The sequence below is a fragment of the Leucopleurus acutus genome (genome assembly GCF_964270905.1).
Source record: "Leucopleurus acutus genome assembly, chromosome: X".
Taxonomy (NCBI): domain Eukaryota; kingdom Metazoa; phylum Chordata; class Mammalia; order Artiodactyla; family Delphinidae; genus Leucopleurus; species Leucopleurus acutus.
This window is the reverse complement of record NC_139148.1, coordinates 7386848-7398279: the sequence shown is the minus strand read 5'-3', so window position 1 is coordinate 7398279 and position 11432 is coordinate 7386848. Positions and strand designations below refer to the sequence as shown.

Sequence of the window (11432 nt, the reverse complement as noted above, 5' to 3'; positions counted from 1 at the left end):
CAATGAAATGCTTTTACAAAATGCATTTTTAATAAATGTGAAAAGGAAGGTGGGTTATACAAGGGAGTGCTTACAGACGAATGAGAAGAGAGATGCTGCTGATTAAGGGGGGAGGGGCCCTTTCAAGGGAGGGGCACAAAGACCCAGGAGGAGGGTTCCGATTTCTTGTACATTTTGTGTGACTCACCTCGTTTACTTCTCCGAGGCCTCATGAAGGAGAGTGCATTTCATATATAATAAATACGTATTAGGCAAACTATACCACCTGGCATTTTTAAAGGATGGTATAGTTTTATTACGTAAAGAATTTTTTCCTCATGAGCTAGTTCTAAGATTTCTTAAGAAATATTGGGACGACTCCAGTATGGGGCGGAGGCCCTCCGATCGAAAGCACATGCTCTCCTGTGAGTGACTCGCCTGGTAGCTGTAGTTCCCACGGAAGCTGGCTTCCTCAAGAAAGCGCCTTCAAATGTTATCATGTCCATGTCGTGACTGCTCTATCCATCAGCGGATCCAGTGACTCAGTGAAAACACACCTTCCTTCTTCTATTTTCACTTTCCTGCAGGGCAGAGCAGCAGAGCGGTAGCTCCACCACTGCCCTCCTTGTCGGTCAAGATCAGATGGGGCGGACTGGAAAGGCAGGCGGGGCTGCCGAGGCCGGGTGAGGGTGGGCTGTGTGGCTGCCAGGGGCTCCGTGACCAGCCTCAGACCCGGGGTGGGCACGGAAAGGTGCACGGAAACCAGGGGCTATGGGTGCCCAGCCCGCGCGGGAGACCAAGCTCCGCAACGCACACGCCGCACTGACTCAGGACTGAGCCCCTAAGGTGGCATCTTAACAGAACACAAAGGGTGCAAAAGTGTACAATATACATGATAAATGCACAGAGGAGAAACGGGACGAGTGACGAGTTCAGCACATAGTGTTTGCATTTCGGATGTCAGACACAAAACCGGCCCCAATGTTCCATTCTACCGCATGACAAATACTGAAGAACAAAATTTCAGTCTTAAAATACATCTTAAAGTCAGTATTTTCCTTCAAGGAAAAAAAAAGTACTATAAATAAATTACAATACAGTGAATTTGCCTGAACTCACTTCGTTTCTGTCTTCCAGCCTTTAAGTCAAATAAAACAGCGTAAAAACTGTACACTCTTAACATGATAATTGATCTCTTATAAAATAACCTGTCTTCAGAGATGTCAATTTCACAACAAGGAAAAACCAAGCCCTGTTGCCGTCACTATTATAAAATATATATGTATAGATATATGTGTTTTGTTTTTATTTTTTACAAAATGTGTATATTAATAGCTTTGCACAAATATTTTAAAGACAAATTTAGCTAGTCTAAGAACTTCATGAAAATAAAACAGGCAGATAAATACTTTATGTGTACAAAGCACTACATCAAACATCGTCGGCGGGCAGAGGTACGTTAATCCTTGGTCTTGTAAAAAATGCTATCTTCTCCCTGCGATTGGAAAGAATTACAGGTTAGAGGCTGATAGAAATGCAGTGAAAGGTGGCAAGAGGCTCTGCCATCAATGACAGCTTTTCTGACTCAGAGAACACACTGAATTTCAATCCCCAGGGGCACATCTGTATACAAACCCTCTAAAGTTTCTTGCCCCGGCCCCCTCTCTAAATTTTAATAGAAGTTACAAAGCCCCATGAGGGCAACGGTTTGTCTCCAGTGCCTAGAACAGTGCCTGGTATACGTAGATGCTCAGCAAATATTTTCTTTATGAATAAATGAAAAACTATACAAGGAGTTCTAAATCATAGTTGAAGGAAGATAGCTATAGTGTTTTATACTCTTTTATGATGGGGAGGTAAAAATTCGAGGTATAAAAAAATTAAGGCTAGACGTCAGGCACACATTATTTAGCCCTAAAAAGGAACACTGCACTGATTCATGCTACAACATTGATGAACCTTAAAAATACTATCCTAAGTGAAAGAAGCCAAACACAAAAGACTACATACTGTATGACTCCTCTTATATGAAAGGTCCAGAAAAGGCAAACCCAGAGACGGAAAGGAGAATGGTGGCCGCCAAGAGCTGACGAGAGGTTGGCATGGGGAGTGACTGCTTACCGGGGGTACAGGGTTTCCTTTTGGGGTGACGGAAATGTTCTGGAACTGAATACAGATTGTGACTGTACTAAATGCCATGGAATTGTTCACTTTAAAATGGTTAATCTTATGCTTCGTGAATTTCACCTCAATTTTTTAAAAAGCCAGACACAAAAGAAAACAGATTGACTGGGTGATTTTCCTCATATAATAGATAAAAACAGGGAAAGCTAATCTACACTATTCAAATGCAAGATGGTGGTTATTCTGGTGTGGGAAATCTGGGGGTGCTGATAACATTTGATTCTTGCCATGTAGGGTTTATGACAATTCACTGAAATATTTCATATATAGGACGATATGCATGCTTTCCTGTATGTCTATTATGCTTCAATCAAAAGTTAACTAAATTAAAAAAAAAGTTAACTAAAAAGGCAAAGGTGATACACATATGTATCTATATGTAGATCACTGTGCTGTTTACAGGAGTAAACATTTGGAAAGAAGCAGTGTATAAAATAGGTAAATTATATGTTAGATGAGACATTACAGCCAAAAAAGATAACAGATGATGTGGCAACATGGGGCATTTTAATTTAAAAAGAGCTAAATGCAAACTCGAACCCACACTGTGATTACAAGCAGCATGAAAAAACAGTGTTTAGAAAACAAGATCGGAAGCAACTCCGCACAATGCTAACAGCAGGGGAGATTCCTGCTTTGTCCTCGACTTCCTGTGGGTCCCTCTCAATACTTACTTTACTCTTCATAATGACAAAGGTATGACAGGAAAAAGCAAGCGGGAGAGTGAGGCCTGGGCTTCTCCCCACCTGAACGCCTGCACCTGGATGGGCTCTTTGAGGTTCTGCCCGCGCAGCTGGCACACCCCTTTGGAGGCCTTCTTCAGCATCTTCTCAGCTGCCTGTTCTTGATGGAAGTCAAGTTTGGTCTGTCTCGTCTGGAACAGCAACGCGGGGTGAACCAGACGGGTTTGCTTCCAGTTTTAAGGAAGACCGATGGAAGCCCCTGCCAGCTCCGGGCACCGGGAGGCGAGAAAGGCCCGCCCGCCTGCCCCCTCCCCCCGTCGGCGGGCCGGGGCCTCACCTGCCTCTCGGCCTCCCGCAGCAGGCTCCGGAAGCGCTCGTCGCGCAGCAGCCAGGCCGGGGGCTCGGCGTGGCCGCGGAGCTGGGCGTCCTCCAGGCGCTGGCGCAGCTCGCGCAGGGCGCACAGCTCCTCGTTCAGCTGCCGCTGCCGCGTCCGCGACGCCTGGAGGTCCAGCTCCAGGTCCAGGGACGTGCGCGCCGCCAGCGCCGCCAGGGAGGACCTGCAGGGCTGCGAGACGGCGGCCGTGAGCGCGCCCACCCCGCCCGCGCCCTGCCTGCAGCTTCTTCCCCGAGTGGCCGACCCCACTGGAGGGAGACACCCGCAGCGTGGCCCGACGCCAACACAACACGGATGTGGGCGACACGGGTTCAAACCTCCACTCCGGTAATGAGCCAGTGACAGCAAGCTGTCCGCTGTAATGACGACCTAGGCTTTGGCTAAAGCGCAGAGAAACAGATCCTGTCACACGGGGCAGGAGGGCGTCATCTTTCTCAAGTGCTACTTGACAATATAAGCAAGAGCCACAAAATGTTGTATTTTCTTTGGTTCTGAAATTTCATTTGACTTGCATCTGAAAGGCACAGCTGATGATGTGCAAAAGCTTTATGACAGAAAAATTCCTAAATACCTGACAAGAGAAAAGTGATCAAATACATTATAAGGCCCGCAGAAAACGCAGCTACTGTAGAAAGATGAAAAATAGACCGACATGGCAAAATCTTAATGGCCTACTGTATAACGGGAAAAAAGCACGTTATAAACCACGTTGAGGGCTTTCTGGTTAAACACACACAAGCTGTCAAAAACGTTCCTCCCCAGGGAATTCCCTGGTAGTCCAATGGTTAGGACTCCCCGCTTCCAATGCTGGGCTGCAAATTCAATCCCTGGTCAGAGAACTACAACTGCAAGCCGCGCAGCAAGGCCGAACATCAACAACAACAACAACAAAAAACGCTCCTCCCCACACACGCCTGAAGTAAGCAAGTCTCCTGTTTTCAAGAAAGCTCTAAGACGAGAATAGAATTTTGTACACGGAGCTGAGAGCAGTACTTCCCACGCCATGGCTAACAACGCTGGGGAAGGCAGTTAGCGCAACAAAATCACAAATCCACGAGCCTATCAGCGTTGTTGGGAGGACTGAATAACTGTATGCGTTTTACACACCCATAACACTATTTTGCACATATACAGAAGTTAAATGCAAATGTAAGTGACTTAATATACACAAACTCATTTAAAAGCTCTCCTGAATTCATAGTAGAGCTCACTGGTTCCCAACCACGGGTGACTTGGGCCCTCCGGGGACATTTTTGGTCGTCACAACTGGGGGAGGGGGTGATACTGGCAACTAGTGGGTCAAGGCCAGGGATGCAGCTCAATGGCCCACAGTGCACAGGACAGCCCCCAACAAAGACAGACCTAGGCCAAAATGCCAACAGCATGGCTGCTGAGAAATACTTTTGTTGCTGAGTTATGTATTTTCTTATCATTCTCAGTCAGCGGCTACTCTAAATACAACCACCACAAGGAGATCTGCGAATTTTTTCTTCTTTCAAAGAATTCTTGCCCGGGTACTACCTTACAAATTAAAAGTAGCAAAAGTGTGTAAACTGGCGTGACGTGGAGAAAAAATTCGGTGTATATAAAGGAAAACTGTAGAACGTCCTACGTAGGAGAATGCTCCAAGTTGAAAGACCCAAATTTTCTAAACTGTATATACTCCCTTGTCAAAAAAGAAAGAAGAATCTCTTATACAGAATGGCTGTTTATTAATTTATTATATTTTAAAATGTAAAGATCATGTATTATCTTAGATTATGACATTATCTTAGGAAATTAACAAATATTGGTAACATATTGACATTATATACACTTCTAAAAATTATATCTAAGTAAACAAGGAAATAAACATATTACCTTTCAATTAATCTTACCTAAAATATTACCCCTTCGGGTTTGTAGAAGTAACTCCCAGCGTACATACAGACGGCAGATTAGTCTACGTGGCACATACCTGCTTATAGCGAAGGGTTCGTCTTTCCAAAGTGTTTCGGACAAAGGGGGACTTCCGGGGCAGCGTTGAACTGTCGCTGTCACTACGATAAAGCTACACCAAAAAGACGGCGGTTCAGAAACACTTCCTCAAGAGTTCAACATTCATTCTCTGTGTACTCTGAACTGGATTATTTTGGTTCTCGTGCAGGTACTCAAACAGTTACGACGTTTAGAGCTTTTACCAAGACTTTGGGTTTCGCGTACAAGAAAACCCCACACAAGAGTTTCAGGCCAAACAAAGACAAACCAACTAAGCAGACCAACCCCCGGCCCCACCCCTGCTTCAGGTCCATCCACCGAACCAGCTGAGGTTTTCCAGGCTAATCGCGCAACACAATTTCGGTCCTATCAATGCGAACTGCCACTTGGTACGGTGTGACGCTCATGAAAACCCGCACTCTCCTCAGCGCTTTTCACTTTTTATCAGTCATTCTCATTTGCTGTGTTTCTAGCTTTGGCAAGAGCTGGGAAGAGTGGCGTTCCAGATAAGAGCCTCGTTCCCGGCAGGAGGACAAGCCCACACCACTAACACCCACCCTGCCCGTCAAGGGAAAAGGCCCGTCTTTAAAAAGAAAAATATATAATGCCGACTTCACGGGAGCCGAGACGTTACGTATTTCATTTGGCGGCAGGTTTTCATTTCAGGATCAACATGTATCTGTGTGAAAGCAAAGTCCTGGCCTTCACGGCCTTACTTTCCATGCCAATGAACCCCAGATAGCAGGAAATGTTGCAGCACTGCACTTACGTGCCTCCCAGTCATCACAAACATATATAAAAACAGAGGCCTCTAGAAGCATCGCCGGTCAGTGCGTGTGCCTTTGTGCAGGGCGCAAAGCACAGTGCAGGGGCTGGAGGCCTGTCTCTGGGGCGGTGAAGGGCTTCCTCCTTCACCACCCCACCCTCCTCAGCAACCAGGCGGGAGGCTGCTCCACAGGGGTTCGGCAAGAGTCTAGGATACGGAAGGATGGCCTTCGATCAGGCACCTCCAGCCACGTGATGAAGCATCAGGCCCCACAGGGCTGCAGCCTGATGGGGCGGGAGTGCCCCGCCTGACCCTGGGCTGCCCGGGGCAGCGCGACCGGGACACCTCACTGCGTGGGGAGAGGAGCTGCAGGCCTCGCAAACGTGGCCATCCGGGCCCCAGCCCCTGTTGCTCCCTCCTGTGAGTAAAGGATTCCCTGTCCAAGAAAGGTGGGCTCCCTGCTCAGCTCCTGGGCAGTGACCTGTAAGTCCCTAGAACGTTCAAAGTGTCTCTGTTTACCTGGGGACCTTGGCCCGGCCGCACAGTCTCTGCTGACAATGTGAGGGGGGCCCTGGGCCACCAGTTTGACCCTGGAGGGGCTGCAGACGAAGGTCAGCCACGCCGGCCACCAGCAGTGCCCCGTGACCACCCCTACAAAACCCCTGGGCACCAAGCCTCGGGTGAGCGTCCCTGGTCGCCTGTGCTCCGGGCACGCTGCCACTGCTCCGAGAGGTGAGAGCTGCCGCACAACTCCGCTGCGGGAGAAGGGTTGGAAGCTCTGCCACGTCTCTCCGGAGCGCTGCCCGACGCCTCTTCCCTCTGCGCGTCGGTCTGCACCCCTTCCCTGCGGCGCACCATCATCGTGGATACGACGGCTTTTCTGAGTTCCGTGAGTCCTAGCCAATTTCTGAGCCTGAGGGTGGGCCTGGAGACCCCTCAGTGTCTCCCACGGAGGCCTGAGGGTCTGCCTCTCTCATATGATCAAACTCTGGCTTTGCCCTAATGCAGCGGCCCCTTGGTAGCCCTTTCAAGGGAAGATGCTTTCTCCAACGAGCCCCGTCAGAGGAGCGGGAGGGTCAAAGCTCTCCTCGAGCCAAACGGCGCCCCAGTCTGCTGCGTCGTGAGCACTTACCCTCAACAGCGCCTCGTCTCTGCTAGTCTGTGCCGTCACTGTCACACGGCCACGGCCGGCCAACCTCCAACCTGCTGTCCTGTCTCCACAGACCACAGCAGGTGGGGTCTCCCCCTCCACCTGTCTCAGAGTTCTCAACCCTGCGTGCAGGTGAGGATGTGCCGGGAGCTCCAACCCTCTGCTGCCCAGCCCCGCCCGCGACCGATGAAGAATCCTTCCAGGCAGGTAGCAAAGGACTCCCGACTTACTCTGCAAACGTACTGGCTTCGCGCTCCGGGCGAGAAAGTCTGGGAACGGACAATGGTGCTGCTCCGCGTGAAGGGCGAGCCGCGGGCCCTGCGGCCGGGCCTCTCCTTCGGCAGACTCGCCACCTCTTCCGGGAAGAGATCTTCTGTGTTGGTTTCCTTATCAACCTAGATAGTAATTTATTGTTTACCACGACTCTTTCTAGAACACAAGCATTAAATTAGTGGAGTCACCAAACAACCTTGCCATTGCCACTGGAGCTCTAACTGGCATTTCACACTTAACACGTCCAAAATGGAATTTCTGATATTCCCTCTGCCAAGGATCTCTACTTTCCCATTTGTTCCAGCAAAAAAAGGGTTCGTGTCATTCTGGACCCAGCTCTCTTTCATACACCCTATATCTGGTCCAAGATTAAATTCTGCTGGCTCTGTGTTCGAGATTAAGCACGTTTTGACCTCCTATCACCAACCCTCCATCGGGGTCACCATCGTCTTGAGCCTGATTAGCGCAGGAGGCTTCTCACCCGTCTCCTGGATTCCACGCCTCCCTCCTCCCTTCAAACCCTTCTCAACACAGCACCAGGGACATCCTGGTAAAAACTGAAGTCAGACCCAGCAATTCCACTCCTAGGTGTATACCAAAAAGACCTGAAAACAGGTGTTCAAACAAATACTTGCACACAAATGTTCATAGCAGCCTTACTCAAACAGCCAAAAGGTGGAAGTAGTCCAAACATCCACGGGCGGATGAGAAGCTAAACAAAACGTGGCATACTCATGCAAGCGATAAGAAGGAGGGAAGTGCTGGTAGATACTACAGTCTGATGTACCTTGAAGACATTAGGCTGAGTGAAAGGCCAGTCACAAGAGGCCACATGCTGTATGAGCCATTCATTCATTAATTTTTACTGAAGCATAATTGACTTACTATGTTGTATTAGCTTCAGGTGTTCAACATACTGATTACATATTTTAATACATTACAAAACGATCACCATGATAACTCTAGTGACCGACTGTCACCATACAGAGTTTACACAATATTATTGACCTTATACCCTATGCTGTACAGGACATCCCCGTGACCTACTTATTTTATAACTGGAAGTTTGTACCTCTTAATCTCCATCACTTATTTCCCTCATCCCCACCCCCTCAACCCTCCTGGCAACCACCAGTTTGTTCTCTGTAGCTATGAGTCTGTTTCTGTTTTGTTATGGTCGTTCATTTGTTTTGTTTTGTTTTTAATTCTACATATAAGCGAAATCATGCAGTATTTCTCTTTCTCCAACTTATTTAGCATAACACCCTCTAGGTCCATCTGTGCTACTGTAAATGGCAAGATTTCCTTCTTCTTTATGGACAGTATTTCACTGCATATTATGTATATACATATGTATGTGTATATATGTGTGTCTGTGTGTATACATATATACACACATATATACCCCATCTTCTTTACCCATTCATCTATTGACAATGGACACTTAGGTTGTTTCCACATCTTGGCTATTGTAAATAATGCTGTAATAAGTATAGGGGTTCATATATCTTTTCTAACTAGCGTTTCTGCTTTCTTCAGAAAAATACCCAGAAGTGGAACTGCAAGATGGTGTGGCAGTTCAACTTTTAACTTTTTGAAGAACCTGCTTACTGTTTTCCACAGTGGTGACACCAATTTACATTCCCACCAACAGTGCACAAGGGTTCCCTTTTCTCTACATCCTCTCCAATGTTTGTTATTTGTTGTCTTTTTGATGATAGCCATTCTAACAAGTATGAGGTGATACCTCATTGTGGTTCTGATTTGCATTTCCCTAATGATTAGTGACACTGAGCATCTTTTCATGTGTCTGTTGGCCATCTGAATGTCTTCTTTGGAAAAATGTCTATTCAAGTCCTCTGCCTAGTTTTTAATCAGGTTGGTTGTTTTTTTGATGTTGAGTTGTCTGAGTTTTCTGTATAGTTTGGATATTAACCCCTCGTCGGATATAACGTTGGCAACTATCTTCTCCCATTCAGCAGGCTGCATTTCTGTTTTATTGATAGTTTCCTTCACTGTGCAATAGCGTTTTAATTTGATAAAGTCTCATTTGTTTTTTGTTTGTTTGTTTCCCTTGCCTGAGGAGAGATATCCTAAAATACATTGCTAAGATTGATGTCCAAGAGCATACCTACCTATGCTTTCTTGTAGGAGTTTTATGGTTTCAGATCTTACATTTAAGTCTTTAAACATTTTAAAATTGAATGGGAAAGTAGTCCAGTTTGATTCTTTTGTATGTAGCTGTCCAGTTTTCCCAACACCATTTATTGAAGAGGCTGTCTTTTCCCCTCTGTGTTTTCTTGCATCCTTCATCATAGATTAGTTGATTATATAAGTGTGGGTTTATTTCTGGGCTCTCCGCTCTGTTCCATTGACCCATGTGTCTTTTTTTGTGTGTGTGCCAGTAGCATGCTGCTTTGATTACTGTAGCTTTGTAGTACAGTTTGAAATCAGGGAGCATGATACCGCCAGCTCTATTCTTCTTCCTCAAGGTTGTTTTGGCTATTCGGGGTCTTTTGTGTTTCCATAGTTTTTGGATTATTTTTTCTAGTTCTGTGAAAAATGCCTTTGGTATTTTGATAGGTATTGCATTCAATCTGTGGATTGGCTTGGGTAGTATGGTCATTTTAACATTAATTCTTCCAATCCATGAGCATGGTGTATCTTTCCATTTGTTTGTGTTGTCTTCAATTTCTGTCATCAATGACTTAACACTTTTCTGAGTACAGGTCTTTTACCTCCTTGGTTAGATTTCTTCCTGGGTATTTTATTCTTTTTGATGCAGCTGTAAACTGAATTTTTTTTTTTTTAATTTCTCTTTCTGATAGTTCATTGTTAGTGTATAGAACTGCAGACGATTTCCGTATATTAATTTTATATCCCTTAACTTTAAATGTTGCCACTTTACTGAATTCACTGATGAGGTCTAGTAGATTTTTGGTCGCGTCTTTAGGATTCTCTGTGTATAGTATCATGTCATCTGCAAACAGTGACAGTTTTACTTCTTCCTTTCCAATTTGGATTCCTTTTACTTCTTTCTCTTGTCTGATTGCTGTGGCTAGGGCTTCCAATACTATGTTGAATAAAAGTGGTGAGAGTGGGCCTTGCTCCTGATCTTAGAGGAAATGCTTTCAGCTTTTCACCATTGAATATGATGATAGCTGTGAGCTTATCACATATGGCCATATATGGTCAAGTTATGTTCCCTCTCTACCCACTTTCTGGAGATCTTTTATCATAAATGGATGCTGAATTTTGTCAAAAGCTTTTTCTGCATCTACTGACATGATCTTGATTTTTATTCTTCAATTTGCTAACATGGTGTATATCTCTTAGATTGATTTGTAGATACTGAACAATCCTTGCATCCCTGGGATAAATCCCAGTTGAGCATGGTTTGCTAGTATTCTGTTGAGCATTTCTGCATCTATGTTCGTGAGTGATATTGGCCTGTAGCTTTATTTTTTTGTGGTGTCTTTGGTTTTGGTCGGGGTGATGATGGCCTCATAGAATGAGTTCAGAAGCACTCCTTCCTTTTCAATTTTTGGAAATAGTTTGAGAAGAATGAGTGTTAACTCTTCTTTAAATGTTGGTAGAATTCACCTGTGAAGCTATCTGATCCTGAACTTTTGTTTGTTGGGAGTTTTTAAATTACTGATTCAGTTTAATTACTAATAATCAGTCTGTTCATATTTTCTATTTCTTTCTGATTCAGTTTTGGGAAATTGTATGTTTCTAGGAATTCATCCATTTCTTCTAGGTTGTCCAGTTTACTGGCATACAACTGTTCATAGTAGTCTCTTATGATCCTTTGTATTTCTGTGGTGTCAGTTGTAACTTCTTTTTTTCGTTTCCTTTTTTTCTTTTTTTTTGCTATGCCATGCAGTCTGTGAGTCTTAACCACTGGACCACCAGGGAAGTCCCCTCTTTTTTTCATTTCTGATTTTATCTAGGCTCTCTTTTTTTCTTGATGAGTCTAAAGGTTTACCAATTTTGTTTATCTTTTCAAAGAACCACTTCTTAGTT

At 45.3% G+C, this 11432-nt stretch overlaps 1 protein-coding gene across 4 annotated transcripts in view; it reads right to left on the bottom strand.

Annotated features, from left to right (window-relative positions):
* Positions 1 to 786: 786 nt before the first annotated feature.
* Positions 787 to 11432, bottom strand: part of WWC3 (WWC family member 3) — a 120596-nt gene continuing 109950 nt past the window's right edge. For 3 of the 4 annotated variants that reach the window (XM_082865231.1, XM_082865233.1, XM_082865234.1), the window contains 5 exons: positions 7364 to 7528; positions 5198 to 5290; positions 3184 to 3411; positions 2910 to 3037; positions 787 to 1474 (listed from right to left, as the gene is read on the bottom strand). In XM_082865231.1, the coding sequence (XP_082721357.1) occupies positions 1411 to 1474; positions 2910 to 3037; positions 3184 to 3411; positions 5198 to 5290; positions 7364 to 7528 (678 nt within the window). In that variant the 3' untranslated portion in view covers positions 787 to 1410. The remainder of the gene's footprint in view (positions 1475 to 2909; positions 3038 to 3183; positions 3412 to 5197; positions 5291 to 7363; positions 7529 to 11432) is intronic. The other variant, XM_082865232.1, reaches the window with a different exon arrangement.